Source organism: Astyanax mexicanus, chromosome 1 (assembly GCF_023375975.1).
Source record: "Astyanax mexicanus isolate ESR-SI-001 chromosome 1, AstMex3_surface, whole genome shotgun sequence".
Classification (NCBI taxonomy): Eukaryota; Metazoa; Chordata; class Actinopteri; order Characiformes; family Acestrorhamphidae; genus Astyanax; species Astyanax mexicanus.
Window position 1 is genome coordinate 64692630 of NC_064408.1, and position 16620 is coordinate 64709249.

Here is a 16620-nt window from a genome sequence, read left to right on the forward strand (position 1 = left end):
CACGAGCAAGTGAGGGTTCTGCTGCTTCCGCCACCATCTGTAAGGGGTTTAGAGGTCTGAGAGCGTGACAGCCTCAAATGGATTCCCTCCTCCAGCTTCCCCTCTGCTCTGCTCCTGATGCCATTTACCCTGTGAAATGGAATTATTCATAACCGGAGTTCAAGAGGAGAATTTTAGCCAGTTCCTCGAATACACCTGCCAGTCAGGGGCTCTGCATTATACAGCAGCCTGGAACCTCGCGGCCCACTTTCTGAAACAAGCCTCCTCTCGGTATTAGCTCTACATTTAAGTTCTTTCAATATTTAGGCCTGAAGACTGAAGAACTGTACAGTGGCCTAATTTGCTGGGTTTCTAATTTATTGTTTTGTTTAACTGTCCTCTAGTTCTTCTTCAGTGGTTTTCAGTTTTTGACCACAGACATGCATTTAAATGGGGAAGTTGGTAGTGAAGTGTAGTGATAACCAAAATCATCATCATAGATCAGTGTAACCAAATTATGTAGGATTTTGACCCTCTTACTACAGTTTGATATTCTTATTTTAATGTAGAGTCAACTAACCTCACTACTGGCAAGCAGAATTAGTTTTAGCCACTTTTCAGACCAGTTTTTCTCAATCTTGATTCCAGGGGCCCACTACTCTGCACATTTTAGAGCTTTTCCTGCTTTAAACACACTCTTTTACTCAAGATTGGGCTTTAAATCAGAAAGAAAATAGACATTACAAGTCTCACAGAAGTTTACAAGTCACGGGAGTCTACCGCATTTTAATAATGGCTCCCTGATGCCCACAATATAAAGATAAAGTATCCCGGAATCTAGAATAAGCCACCAACGGGCACGCAAGCGATGCAGACTTTTTTTTGTGAGTCAGCCAATGAGTTTTTAGTGTGTTTTTTTTCCTCATGGATGGGATGCGTTCAGGAACATCATGGCTCCCATCCAAACTCATTTCACCTCTAAAGTCTAAAGTTTTACCCGCTGTACAGTTTGTTATAGTGATTTTAGCATTGCAGCATTGCAGTGCACCAAGTCCAGGTTCAGGGTTACCTCCCTGAAATAATTTTTTTGCAACTTGGGATGTCTAAGAAAAACCCTAACTATAAAGGACCAGGATTTAAAAAAATACTACTCTATACCTTTATCAATGGCCAGTGTGTGACAACAGTGATGCTGTATTATTGAATGGATTTTTGGACAGCTCACAACAATCATCGTAAAAGAGTTATACTGGTGTGTGAAGCATTCTAGACAGAATTATACACCAGCAGTGCACAGTGTATGAGTTTCAGTGATGCGCCAAAAATGGCAGCACTGCCAAGATAAAGTCTGGTCTTTAACTATTAATACTGTAGTCAGAAGTTGAACTATTGAACTACTGATTATCTGGATAAACTTCTACTGACAACAGATGACATGCAGATGCGAGACCTGGATTGGGAGACAAACTGGGAACCAGAAAGATTTGTCCATGCTGGTCCCAAATATGCCATTCCAAAGCATTTGGGGGCCACATTTTAGACATATAACCCATATAGTTTTTGCTAGCCTACCTGCTGTAAATGTATCCAATGATAATCAACATTTACTGCTGTCTTGTTTTTTGGCAGGCTATTGTCAGCAATCAGTGTAAGGCCCCCCCTTGAAAAGGATTCCTAAAATTGTGTGGTTGTACTTTCCTGCATTTATTAGCACAGAATTTAAAGGGGCGCTTACACAGTTTGTTGTTTTATTAAATTCATAACCAGTCTCTGTCTAGGGGCTTCAGGTGAGATCGGGGCCCTAGGCAACTGATTGGTTTGCTTGCCTTGTTGCAACGGGTCTGCATATAGATGTCAATAACTGGCCCCATTGACCTCTTTAGGCTCAGTGATACAACCAGGAGGGGTTAAACATGGGCCCCATTTGGTTTATACATGCTGCACATGGGACCTACTGTAGATGGAACCCCTGGGAGATTAGGGTGGGCTGTATTGTTGCGGCTCACTTGGTACAAACCCACTCAGAGCCCGTGCTCACCTGGAACCCACCTAGTCCACGTTTTCAGCAGGTGTTTCTAATAATGTGGATGGTTTATGTCACTCCATACTCATACACTGCACTCACATTTACAACAAAAATTAGGACAAGTGAACATAAAGTTCTGGTCTTTTTATTTCTTCCTGAAATAAAGGTCACACGTCAGTTCCGCAGTTTAATAAGCAGCCTCACTGTTGCCTTTAGCATAAATAATTTTGTCAGGTTGTCAGGTTAAGGTATTTGGCGCTGGGGAAGGGTTTTGCTGTATTGCGGTGACCTGACCTGCAGCCTGTCTGAAATGGAACTCTTTGGGAGCGTGTGTGATAAGGTTATTTGTTCCCCGCAGGCACCTGTACTGCTGTAAGGACATTGTGTTGCGGAGGAGCACGTCAGGCAGCCTGGGCTTCAGCATCGTAGGAGGCCAGGAGGAGATCAACTGCAACCAGTCCTTTTTCATTCGCTCCATTGTTGAAGGCACACCCGCCTACAACGACGGCAGGATACGGTACGGACTTTGTGTTCTTTACTTCCTGAACCTCAGTGAAGCACTCTGTAGATTTTTTTTTTGTTTTTTTAGATTTTCACATTGTTCTGGTCTCAACTAAAGATATTGGCTTAATCCTGGTTCTAATCTTAGGCCTAATTTGTGGCAGCAGCTCTGTGATTGGTCAGAGAAAGCCATGGTCCATCTGTTATTATCACTAGCCAACACAAAATTACTTCTCAAATTAGTAATGAAATGTTATTAACGCTTCTGTTCATTTTGAAGATCAAACCGACCTGTTTTAAAAAAATATAAACATTTGTAATCATTTCTGAGGATGAAACATTAATTTGAAAAATAATGAGCATTAAAAAATAAACCTAATGTATTTTGGACACACATTCTCTTTTTGTGATTTTCTTTATTTCTCTATTAATTTCATTATTCATTTTCTACATCGTAGATTAAAATAAAGACATGGCAACAATTAAGGGACACACATGGATTATATAGTAAACATTAAAATAGATAAAAATACCGAGATTATGTAGATCTGTCCTCAAAGCTAAATGTGGTACTTATAAAAATATAAAGTATAAAATATATTCTGGTTTCTTTAACACTTTTTTTAAAAATAGATAATTCCACATGAGTTCCTGTATAGCTTAAGTATCTTTAATATTAAATTTACAATGCACAAAATCATTTAAAAAAGAAAATGTATATTTGTATATTTGTATTGCACAAAATGTTACTATCAAATAAACCCTGTAGCAAAAAATGTTTAAAAAAAATAACAAACATTTGATTTTACTAAATATTGATTATAGTCATTGCAATTATGCTAAAGCTGTTCCTAATTGGAGAAAAAAAATCATAAATATATCAAAATACAAATGATAAAGCATTTTCTGCTGTCAGCATTTACGAGATAAAAGTGGAGAGAAGCATTTAGTCAGTTTAAAGACTATTTTAAACACACAGTGTATGATTAGATACATACAGTAACTACACTTATTCAAATCAGAACACAGCTCTATTATCAATCTGCTCGTTATCAGTAAAAACACACAAAACCTAAAAAATTGCAAAAGCATAATAAAGTTATGTCTGTGATTATTGCTTGTTTGAGCTTGAGAGCTTGTGCTCTGATATTTAATTTCACTCAGCCTTCATCCCCACCACCCTCTGGAATGACATTTACATTCAGCCCACTCATGAATTTGTTGTGCTCATCCAAAATGTCAGTCCTGACTATGCTAATGACTCCAACACTACTGAATACCAACGCATATAAAGCTAATATTTAAAGATACACATTCTTAAACATCAGTAATGTATGGTCGATTATTTAGGTGTTATCAAAAATACAGTGTGAAAAGCAATAGTAGATACAGTCAGACCCTGTACATATTTGGACAGTGACACAATCTTCATCATGATTTGGGATCTGCATTCCATAACACTGGATGTTAAATGAAACAAATAGGATGGAAGTTGAAAAGGTTTAATTCAAGGGGTTGAACAAAATATCCTAATTTCAGAAGCTCAAGAGTAGTTGGACAAATTATCTCAAAAGCTATTTTATAGGCTACATAGGCTATTCCCTCATTAATCCATAGTCAGTTAAGCAGGCAAATTTGCATTTGGAAGCTGGTGCTGTGAACCCACAACATGTGTGGTTAAAGAAGCTGTAAATGGAAGATAAACAGACCTTCATTAGACTGAAAAAAAGAAGAAATCCAAAATTTGCAGAGACATGGGCAGACATGGCTTCGAGTCGCACCAGGCCACTAGTGTTTTTTTGATGATGTGACAGAAGACAGCAGGAGCAGAAGGATAAATTCTAAAGTGTACAGGGATTTACTTTCTGCTCTGATTTAATTAAATGCAGCAAGGTTGATTGGACGGGGCTTAACAGTACAGATGGACACACTGAGAAAAAAAGCCCAGGTGTTTCTTAAGGTAAAGAAGTGAAATATTCTGCAGTGGCTGAATCAATCCCCAGATCTTAATGTGATCAAACTTCATTTCATTCGCTTAACCCAAAACAGTCTGTTTTTGTTTTTTTTTAGTACCTCTTGCAGGTCTTATAACACAGTAATTACATCAGACAGCCACATGCCCTGAGCTCTTTCACTCCAGAAGCCATACGGCTGCTCAAAAATGTTTTAATTTAAAATGTAAACGGAAGCAGAATTGTTCTATTTTCCTGGAACTGGTCATGTTTTGGTCAAAATTTTACCAAGTGCCTGTTTTTATTTTTGTTTTTACTTATTTTTGAATGTATAGCCTTTAAATATATTCACACCTAAGATATCTTTTCAAAAATGGTTAGACTAGAGTGTTTATGAGTTGAAAGCATAAGAATATTGATGATAGTTAATTACATGGCTTATTAATTATTACTTTGATAAAATACATGAAGAGCATCAGACAGACTTATTTCTTTTGATAATCACACCTCTAGGATACATGTAGATTACTAAAAACCTGACACTCAGAGCAGCCTATGCCTTTCAGTATTTTAATCAGGACACATAAAGAAAACTATAAATAAAAATGTAAACTTTTTAATCTAAATAAATACAATTTTTTAGTGCAAAATAACTACTTAGTAAAAATGTGCATTAAAATAAAAACTATATAAAGTAGTGTCATACCTAGCTTTAGTTTTAGTGCAGGTAGTTTCACACTTTTTCGCAGGACACTTTTGAGTCATTTACTGATATTATTTGGTTTGAAACATCAAATAAATATGTTTGAAGCACTGAAGGTAAATAATATTGGTTGGGGAAGGAGATCTCACTTTTTAGGTGTTTTTCTCAATGAGTTTCTTGTAGATGCTTTACTGCACTGGGATGTCATCACTATTTTTAGAAAGAGTAAGTTCCGCCCATTGTAACCATATATGGATTATGTTATGCAAAGCAGACACTGTCAGCTAAGGATCTTACAGCTCTGTTTACACCAGCTAGTTAACGTTAGCGATTCCGCATTTTACCGAGACCTTAAATATACACTAGGTAAGCAAGGTTTGATCTTTGAGTATTAGAGCTATAAAATTGACTGTGGGGGAAGGCAGCAGGTAGACATTTTCTGCTGCAGTGCTGTTAGCCAATCAGAGGCTTAATGTTTGCATGCATGAACATGCATGAGCAACAGCCAACAGCCTGTCTTTCTTCAGAGACCAGTAATCCAGTGAACTAAAACAGGGCTAAACAGAAACACCAGAGCACTTTTATTTTACAAAAAAGTAGTAACTGTAGCTGTGTTTCTCTCTGGTGTTTCAGCTGTGGAGATATCTTGCTGGAGGTGAACGGGAAGAGCACCTGGGGAATGACCCACACGGCTCTAGTGCGTCTGCTGAAGGAACTGAGGGGGCGAATCACGCTCACCATCGTTTCCTGGCCCGGCAGCCTGCTCTAAGTCCGCACTGCATGGGGGAGGGGCTTATCACACTGACCCTGCACCGGAGGGTGGGGCTTCACATGGCTCCTGCCCACAGAGCACAGGGCTTTGGACATGAACTTCCTTGGTAGGCAGATCATATGAAAACGGACTGCCCCACCTTTGAAAGGAGGGGCAGAGATGCATCGGCCACGCCCAGGCGGGAGGGGCTTACACGGACTCCTGCTCATTAAGGCGGGGCTTATGACGGACTCTCTTCAGAAAGGAAAGGCCTTTCAAAAAGGACGTTGTATAGAGAGAGAAAGAGAGAGAGAGAGAGTATGGAGGGTTCTTCAGGCTTGAAGCCTGAAAGCCTGGATGACAATATGAACACATGAACACGTTTTCACTGGCAGTCTGGGAATAAAAAAACACTTTTGACCCCGCCCTCGCCAATCATGCAATCTAGGCACAGGAAGACGCATAAAGCTACTCTACTGGTGGAGCTATTGACAATAGAACCTGCTGAGGAGGTCACCAGAGATACTGAACACCACAGACAGGACAGAACATTATATCTCACATCATGAGGAGGGTCATGTATCTGAAGATACATGAGATAAAGAGTGTACATAAGGAACCCACTATTGGCACTGTGCAAGAGATACTTGGAGACTTGGAGAAAAGTGTGGAACACGGACGGACGTGTGGGAGAAGAGAAGGGGTTTCTGGGAAATGTGGTCGATTTAACTCGGGCGTTCAGACTAGTTGTGGGGTGGGAAGGGTACACAAGTTGCCAACTCAACATTAGTTTCTATGTTAGAACACGCATTTAAGTGGACACACATTTCTTTACCGTTGACGTTGGTGTCTGGAATGAATTCAAACACTTGTACTATGACGACTCTTTCATTCTTTCTTTCGTTCTTTTGTTTACCTCTCTCTGTTCTTATGGCCTTTTGGATATCGGCTTCGCTTTCTCCATTTCTGATGATGGTGCATTCTCTCGGCCTTGGGCGCAGAGACCCGTTTGCCAAGCAGTTTTTTTTTTTCTCGTCTGTGTTGGTATGTTTCAGACGCTGTCGCAAAGGAAAAAAAAAAATCTCTAGTGAGTATTATGAAAAACAAACAAACAAAAAAAAAATCAATGGACTTCGAATAAAATAAATATTGTTCATACGCTCTTTAAAAAAAAAAAGATATCTATGCTTATAACAATGAGATTTTGGCGGCCTTGCTGATTTTGCTACTCTTAGAGACATGAGCTGAGGGAGCAGAATGTGGAAGTGTGTATGTGTGTATGCAAGTAAGTGTGTGTGTGAGAGAGTGTGTGGGCGTCGTCATGGGAAGCTGTGTGGTCCAGTGTCTCAGGCTTTTGGCTTGTGTAGTATACTGTATCTGATGATACTGTACCTTTGGTTAAATAATCAATAAAATCATTCTACAAGGAGATTTGTGCTGTGTTGGTTTACACTGTGTGATGTGTGCAGGTGAACTGATATGAACACAAACTGTTACTACTAAATATTATACCACAGTTAGTTCCGACCCTGTAATGTGATTGGCTGAGAGGCATTCTATTAGGGCCGGTGCAGCGCTTACAAACCAAACAGGCAGAGGGCCGTATATTACACGTTATAGCACTCCCTCTTTGGTATTATTGCTTAATTATACTAGGAACTAGGAGTCCTCCTCATTAACTATAGTAGAAAACAAACACAGAAAAACTAATGGTCACTGAAAAACAAGCTGATCAAGAACTTAAACTGTAAACAGAGAAACCAGTGCACACAATGTCGCTGATGTAAAACACCAAAGCTATTTATGTACTTCATATTGTAGCTCAATTCTCTCTGTAAAACAATAAAACGCCCAAGAAATGGCAATTTACAACTTTTAGAAAGCTTTTTTTTTAACCATACTTACATTTTTTTTTAGATTATGTAACAACCTATAGTATCAGACAAATACAACCTAAATAAATATAAAAATGTAGTTTTACATGATGATTTCATTTATTATGGGAAAAATATATATTTTTAAAAGTGTCCACGTGTGAAAAAAAAAAAGGACCAGCAGGTATACTTCTGAATGGCTAGAGTGGTCTAGTCAAAGTCTGATTCAGTGCTTTTTCACCAACCTGGTTCCTGAATCAGCTCCGTATGGGCTTAAAAGAACCGTGGTGCTTTTCAGCAAACCAGCCTGCGTTCATATCAATCGTCACCAACAAAGGCCATTGCACTGTGGTGGTGAACAGACACACCCACAGATACCGTCACAGTTCCCACTGCGAACGAACGTTCCTGGTTCTGGAACCTACTTTTGTTGGTGGAAATGCAGCAAACGGTTCAAAAAATGGTGTGGGTTCCACATCGGTGGATCAACTCTACTTAAGATGCTGTGTATGATCTTAAACGAGCTGTTTATGCTGGAAAATCCTCCAATATGAATGAAAACAATTCTGTAAAGAAGAGTGGACCAAAATTCCCCCACAAAGATGTGAAAGACTCACTGTCAGTTATCAGCAAAGCTTGATTGCAGTTGTTACCGTCAAGGGTGACACAACCAAGTTAAGTTTAGGGAGCAAAGACTTTTTCACACAGGGCTTGATTGGTTTGTTTAGTTTTTTTCTTTAAAAAATACAATTATTATTTAAAAACTGCTTTTTATCTTTGCCTGATATTAAAGTTTGTTTGTTAATCTGTTAATCTATTAAAATAGCATTGTAAGTATATAAAATGATCATAAAGTCTTACCTCAGGAAACAACTTGAAAAAACCCACGTGTATAAATAGTGAATCGTTATCTTGTGAGTAAGGCTGAACATAAACTCATGGCCAATCAGATATCAGAGTTAGAGTGAGACCTAAATAGTGTGTGACAGAAGGAAGAAAAAACATTCTATTTCAAAATTTGTGCGGCTATTTAACATTCCTTAATCCACAGTGTCACATGTGCACTGAGAATACGTCAAAGAAGGCTTTACCACACACAGTGGCCAGCACAGTAGATGATAGTGACCAGGATTAGGGGTGTCTGTTTAAAATTGTCTATACAAACAGATAAGCAACTCACAAATAGGTAATAGGAAAATCTGTTCCGACCCTGCAATGTGAGAGGCGTTTCTTCGTATCAGCTGGTAATGCACTGTAACCGAAGCTCTCCATGTATTACTCCGCCACATACAGGTAACCTAGCAATGATGCAGCGCTTACAAGCCAAACAGCGCAGCTACAAACAGAGTAGCAATGGACATATTGTAAATTATTTGCAATAATATACTGGAGGTTCTTGTGCCTATAACCGCATCACAGCAGTGCCAATATTACACATTATAGCATATACGATCCTTGAGTGTATTATTACTTAATTATTATGTTACCTAGTTCCTCTACTAGTTCCTATACAAGTTCCGTATCTGGCATGCAAAAATCAAATTGACAACCTAGTCTCCAAAAAAACCTACAATAACAAATGATGTGTATAATTGTTTGTATAAGTGTGTGTGTGTGTGTGTGTGCGCACAAGAGAGAGCTAGAGAGAGAAACACACAGTCAATATCACTGCGGCTGCTAATCTGCTCTAATGGCTCTAATAAATGAACACACTCAAGCGGCTGCTTTATGAAATTATTTATATTACTGTTTTCCTACTGCAACAAAATTAACATTGGCACAACACAAAAATATCCATATTATCATCTTCAAATAATCAACATGTCTTATTAGATCATATTAAATTCGAATAAATAAACTTAAATAATTTTAAATAACTCAGACTTTTTTTTTCTTTTTTCGTCTGTCGTTTCTAAATTAATAAAATAATAATAATAATGATAATAATGATAAAGCACTTCTATAAATGGATTTATCTGTAACAGCTTAAAATACAACATAAGTTAGCTCTGTATGAGCCTGACCTTTCACTGGCCCAAATGAAAAATGGCCCTCCTCAGACACTGCTTGGCTGTTGGGCTTAAGAGAGAATTAAAAAAATAATAATAAAAAAATAAGACCCCTCTATAAAGCTAGGCTTCAGTGGCCTCTGATTGGTTGTCGTGCTCGGCGCTGTGCTCCTCGCTGGGCTCGGTGCTCTCTCTGGTGCGTCTGGAGCGCTTGTGCCGGTGTCTCCTGTGGCTCTCTTCGGCGTCGCTGGCGTGTCTTCTCCTGCTGTAGCTGCTGAGCGTGAGAAAGACGGAGGAAGGTGTAAAAGAGGAAGAACACTCAGGGGATGAGGTCATACACTGTACACTGAACAGCACTGGGGACACTTTGCCCTCCCACTGCAGTCTGCAGAGAGATTTAGCCTAAAAATAGCTTTAACAGGCTACACAAATGTGTGTCGTTATTTACAGGGGGAAAATGTTCAGAATTAAATATAAATGTAATAGTTTAAGTAATAATATTATGAGCTCAAGGTTCAGACATTCAGATTTACACTGACTTGCCAAATGTCATGGGAAAGGAACAATAACAAGCATCATGTCCCATGACTTTTGCCACTGACCTGTGGGATATGTGTCTGGGCAGGGTCCTTTCAAGGCATTTGGGGATTTCATATTTTGCCGGCTGCAATAATCACTAACCTGTCTGACTGGCTACTACAGTCAATAACTAGTGGGAGGGGCTCCCTTAAAGGGGATTCTGATTACAGTGTCATTGTTCTTTCCATAATTGACAATCATAGTGTTTAAAGGGGCGCTTACACTGTTTGTAGTTATATTAAATTCATAACCATTGTCATTGTCTGGGGGCCTTAGGCCAGCTTAAGGCTCTAGGTAAATGATTGGTTTGCTTGCCTTGTTGCAATTGGCCTGCATTAAATGTGGATGTGATAATCTGTGTATCATTTGTTCTTTTGATTTTCAATTGAGATCACAAAATCCGAAAATAAAAAAACAATTAATTATTTTGTTTTTCTTTTTTGGAATATAAAACAAAAAAAAAAAGTCTTGTATTTTCCGTTTTTCATTCGGTGATCCAAACCAAAATAGGAAATAAAAAAAAAGGTAAAAAAAAAACCTAAAGTTGAACTTGATATAGATTTTTCACCAGTATCTCATTTCTGTTCTACCTTAAATGCTTACTGCAGCAACACATTCGGCATGTGTCTCGGAGTGGGGGAGCTGGATCTAACTGTATCTAACTGTAACAATAAAGCACATTAATTTTTTTTTTCTTTTTCGGTTTTGGATTCTCAATTGAAAATCAAAAGAATGGATGAGGCACAGATTTGTGATATCTGCCAGAGACGCTTTTGTGTTCAAACAGAGAATTTTAGCAATACCTCACCAACATGGTAATTACCACCTACTGTGCTCTGCTGTCCACTGTGGGTGGTAATCCCTTCTATGATGTATTTCCAGAACATGTGACACTGTGGATTGAGGAATGGTAAATGCTCACACAACTTTGGAAGCGGGATCTATCTTATCGCTCCAAATCAGTATATTAATGCATCTGCAGTGTCAGTTTTTGCTATTCTGCTACTCAGTATTTTTTATTATTAGTACAGTCATTTTTATATATACAGCTCTGGAAAAAATTAAGAGAGCACTTCAGTTTCTGAATCAGTTTCTCTGATTTTGCTATTTATAAGTATATGAGTAAAATGAACAAATTCCAAATTAAAATATTGTTATTTAGAGCATTTATTTGCAGAAAATGAAAAATGGCTGAAATAACAAAAAAGATGCAGAGCTTTCAGACCTTAAATGATGCAAAGAAAACAAGTTCATATTCATAAAGTTCAGAAATTAATATTTGGTGGAATAACCCTGGTTTTTAATCACAGCTTTCATGCATCTTGGCATCATGTTCCCTTCACCAGTTTTACACACTGCTTTTGAATAACGTTATGCTGCTTCACCCTTGGTGCAAAATGTAAGCAGTTCAGCTTGGTTTGACGGCTTGTGATCATCCATCTTGATTATATTCCAGAGGTTTTTAATTTGGTAAAATCAAAGAAACTCATCATTTTTTAGTGGTCTCTTATTTTTTCCAGAGCTATAAAAACATATATTTGGCAGCACATCAGGTAATTAAACAAGATTTTTTTTCTTAAAAAGCATATTGTCCATACAATATTAAAACATATCACGGTACAATAAAATATCAATATATTTACATATGCCTCTAATGCTTTCCCATGACTCGGCACGTCAGTGTAATCATAGAGTGTAAGAATGACACTTGTTCTCATACATTGTTCCAGTAAATATTAAATAATACTTTATCAAAAATGCTTTGTACCCCATGAGTTAGGCAAGATTAGTGTAATACTTTAGTTTTTTTATACTTTCAGAGTGAAAAAAGGAAAGGAGCTTTTTGCTAATGTTTTTCTACCTCAAAAGATTTGATCTCTCAGGAAACTTTTGAAAAGCTTTCAGACCTTAATTACTTTGCGAGGGCTATGGCCTGTGCACAGTCATCAACAGGAAAGTTCAAACAGGAGGCGGCTATGAAAAGATTTTTATAAAAAGCTTTTCAGCTAGCCGTTTCCTCAGTTCATATACTTTGTGAACAGAGAAACAGCTACATGAAAAGCTTATGATATTAAAAAAAAAAAAAAAAAAAAAAAAACTTCATAGCTGCCTCCTCTTTTTTTTGTCACTTGACAGTTATTAGAAACAGTGAAGGTCACAGTGAGGCCTGGAAGACCAAGTCAAAGCTTGTAAGATTGTCACGTTCTCTTCCTGTTCAGTGCCTCTTCTGTCTATCTCTGTGTTTTTTCTGCCCTTATGTTTGTTTATTTACCTTCCCCTGCATGTGGCCCTGTGTGTTCCTCCTGTGTTGTAGCTCCACCCAATCGTTACCTGTTCCCAGATGTTTCCTGTTCACTTCCATATATATATATATATATATATATATATATATATATATATATATATATATATATATATATATAGCCCCCTTGTTTCTGTATTTTCTTGTCAGTTCTTCTGTGTTTTACACCTAGTTGGTTGTTGGTTTTCTTGAGTTTGTAGTCTCTGTGTATTTATTGTTTCTATGTTGTTTTGTTCATTCTGTTTTAATTCTGTTTAGTTGTTGGTTTTTATTTTTGTTATTTAAATAAACTCTCATTTACGTCCACCTCTGCATCCTATCCCCGCTCCAACCTGAAAGATGTTAAACGCACAAGAACTGACAAGGGCACACAGAAACAAAGGGGCTATATATACGGAAGTGAACAGGAAACAGGAAACATCCGGGGAGAGGTAATGAGGGGGCAGGGCGACAAATGAACACAGGTGAAGGCAGAGACACAGGAGTAATACACCGGCAGGAGAAGGTAAATAAACAACAGCAGGGCAGGAAAAAAACAGAGACAGACAAGAAAAAACACAGAACAGGACCAAAAATGTTCACGATATGGTGAAAATGTATATGCAAAAGACAGAAAAAACAATATCATTTATCAGATTTTGGAGTAGTGGTAGTTCTCAATCTCTTGTATGCCACTGTTTACAGAAATAACAACAACTCTGTCAATATTCCAATTTCAATTTCCAAATGTTTATAGACTAGACTGGGTTTACTATTTCTGGATATATGATGTAACGAGGGCATCCTAGTCAGGAGAATACTGGAACTCATTAATCAGAGCCTCCATGTGAAGGAAGCCCTCAAGGGGTCTGAAGGAAAAAGTCTGCTTTGATGTACAATTTTACATTTCTAATTAATTAGTGTCATAACTAAATGAATACAGGCCTGAGACCAAATATTACACTCATGACAAAACTCTCCTGTCTCGCCTAGAAAGACTGCACCTGCACAGCAGCCAGAAACGATAGGAACACAGAGCTTTATGCTAACTAATAAGGTTTTCTTCATAGGAAAGATATACAGATAATGCTATATGATAATTTGATATATATATATATATGTTTTTGTTTGTTTGTTTTTTGGCACCTAAAGTGTTTTTAAAACAACTGACTGGCTTCAGTGCACATATTACAACAAAATAAACTATTTAAGGGGTGTGGCTTCCAAAGAATCACAGTCAACAAGTGTAAACAGCTGTGGAATATAATGCGTATAAATAAAAAAATATATATTTATATGATCGTCGCTAATGAAAAACCAGTATCTACAAAACAGCAACTTTATAGTAGAGACATAAAAAAACCTTCTTAACTTAATAGAAGTCAATGTTAAATAGTTTATTTCAGGTAATTTTGGAGAATTTCTATTGGTCCGTTCATCAAGAAATTTTGACACAGTGCAAGTACTTGTTTTTTATTGGACAGCGATGATATTAAAGTTAGTGCTGTATGCATGTTTGTATGTGTGTGTTATAGTGTAAGTAAAGTATGTGTGTACCTGCGTGAGGGTTTATGACGTTCGCTGTGCTCCCTGTGTCTTCTCTCGCGATACCGGTCCTCTCTCTCCTCTGCTCTACCACTGCGCTCCCGATGTCTCTCTCTCTCACGATCACTGTGATCCCTGTGCCTCATTACACACTCCTCATCACTGCCACAGAGAGAGAGAGAGAGAGAGAGAGAGAGAGAGAGAGAGAGAGAGAGAGAGAGAGAGAGAGAGAAAATACATGAGAAACATATTTTTCTCTTGCACTCTAAAGGCAATAAGGGTTTTTACTGTACAGGATTATTTGACTTGTAATGACAGTGGAACTTTTAGGTGCTATAAAGATCTGTTTTTTGAAAGCTTCTATGCAGAACATTCAAAATTAATCAGCATTGCTGCTTATTGTTTCATCTAAGTAATCAAAAGGTTCTTTGAGTTGCTTTGGCTCTACATAAAAGTACTTAAAGAACCGCTGAAGCTTACGTGTTATGTGCGAAGAAATATTCCTTTGAAATCACTGCTGATAAAAAACGCAATTTTCAGTATGAATCAGCAGTTTATTTATTTATTCCTTCATTTGAATTTCTGAAGCCCAGTAACTTGTCATTTATGAGCTATTAATCTGCCAGTTTATAATTTATTGTTATTGACTTCACCTCTGTCCATTAAAATGCTTAGCCCCACCCACAGTAACATAGAAAAAAATAGTCTGATTCATTCCAAAGAATTACGATTTTCTTTAGAAAAGCAGAAAGGATTAAAATCTGGAGTGTGTTCTTAATTACCATTTCTGAGTAAAAGCATGTTCCATTTGCGCATGTTGCTTTTTATTTTTTTATTATTTTTTTTTACTGTGGATCAGTCGCTTGACACACGCAATCACCCACCCACCCACACACATACATCACTGCTTTGTCCTCTACTGACCTTCTCCACACGCTCTCCTTCCCCATGTTCTAAATTTGCTTTATTACTTACCAAGAGACCTCCTGTCCCAGGAGGCAGTGCCCTGTTCAGGGGATAATTTATTAATCCTCTGCTTAGACACACACACACACACACACACACAGAAACACACATACACACACACTCTTTATGCACATGGAGCCAAAAATAGACTCCACTAAAAAAAAAAATACAGGTTGTGAGTGTTCAGCACATACAGTGAATAATGATGTATGATAATGAAAGCCACAGCTCAGCTTACACGTGACCTATAAGCACACTTATAGAGAGAGAGAGAGAGAGAGCAAAAGAGAGAAGAGGGAGAAATAGAGAGAGAGAGAGAGAGAGACATAGAAAGAAAGAAAGAAAGAAAGAAAGAAAGAAAGAGAAAGAAAGAAGAACAAAGAGAAATAGAGAGAAGAATAGAGAGCTGTAACATAACTGAAACAAAGAAAGATGGAACATATGTTACAAGAAATGGAAAGAGAAAGAAAGAGAGGGAGAGAGAGTGACACACTCAGGCTCAGCAAGGGATAACAGTGTGTGTGTGTGTGTGTGTAATGGGACCGGGAAAGACTCCAAACATTTCACTTTGTTCTATTTTTTTTAAAACAATTCTTTTCATTCCTCTGATGCTATTATCTCATCTCATCTGAAATACTATACTTAGCATCTAATGAAAACGCCATGTCTATATTGTCTGTTGTGTGTGTGTGTGTGTGTTTACACATTGTAAATATCAGCTTCTAATGATGTTGTAAATCAGCTGCACATATGTGCTGAATGTGTGTACAGTATACATATTCATTTCTATGATGCTTCATAATGCTTTTATGATGTTTTACTGTACACATATCAATATGAGATTGTGTGTGTGTGTGTGTGTGTGTGTGTGTGTGGTCAACTTAGATTGGACAGAGTTTGAACAGAAAACACTGACTCATATGCATGAGATCATATGTGAAGGACAAGTGTTCGCCAAATGTCCAAGTAGGAAGAGAGAAGAAAGATTACATTTAGAGACACAGAGAAAAATAGAGAGAAACAGAGAAAAGAAAGAAAATAAGAAAGAAAGAAAGAAAAAGAAGAAAGAAATATGTTAGGATTTAAACTAAAGATGCAAAATCTGACGTTTTAGCTAACAACTCATTTCTATGTAAAGGTATACATACAAATGTGTCCTAAGCAAAGCTAACAGACACAACAGCCAAGCTCAGAAAGTTTATAGTGAATTAGCCACAATGCTAACACTTAACCTCGGCTGAATTAGAACTGTGATGCTAACAGACCCAGCGGGTGAATTCAGCAAGGTTGGAGCAGAGAAACAGAATGAAAGAGGCACGGCTATCTAGTGCATCATCTAACGCAGGGGGTCACCAACCTTTTTTATAACTCACAGCCCATTTACCCCACCGCAAAGCTTTCCACAGCTGCCAGGAATATATTATTTGCAGAAACCAAATACACCAAATAAAACC

The 16620-nt window shown here is 37.8% G+C and overlaps 2 protein-coding genes across 8 annotated transcripts in view; one reads left to right on the plus strand and one right to left on the minus strand.

Moving 5' to 3' along the window:
* lnx1 (ligand of numb-protein X 1) overlaps window positions 1-7343 on the plus strand; it is an 83890-nt gene extending 76547 nt beyond the window's left edge. For all 5 annotated transcript variants that reach the window (XM_022664414.2, XM_007257038.4, XM_007257039.4 and 2 more), the window contains 2 exons: window positions 2364-2522; window positions 5795-7343. In XM_022664414.2, the coding sequence (XP_022520135.2) occupies window positions 2364-2522; window positions 5795-5930 (295 nt within the window). In that variant the 3' untranslated portion in view covers window positions 5931-7343. The remainder of the gene's footprint in view (window positions 1-2363; window positions 2523-5794) is intronic.
* Window positions 7344-9766: 2423 nt separating this feature from the next.
* The window catches only part of fip1l1a (FIP1 like 1a (S. cerevisiae)), a 52454-nt gene continuing 45600 nt past the window's right edge, over window positions 9767-16620 (minus strand). For 2 of the 3 annotated variants that reach the window (XM_022664404.2, XM_022664401.2), the window contains exons 15-16: window positions 14213-14362; window positions 9767-10069 (exon numbers count right to left, since the gene is read on the minus strand). In XM_022664404.2, coding sequence (XP_022520125.2) covers window positions 9919-10069; window positions 14213-14362 — 301 coding nt within the window. In that variant the 3' untranslated portion in view covers window positions 9767-9918. The remainder of the gene's footprint in view (window positions 10070-14212; window positions 14363-16620) is intronic. The other variant, XM_022664402.2, reaches the window with a different exon arrangement.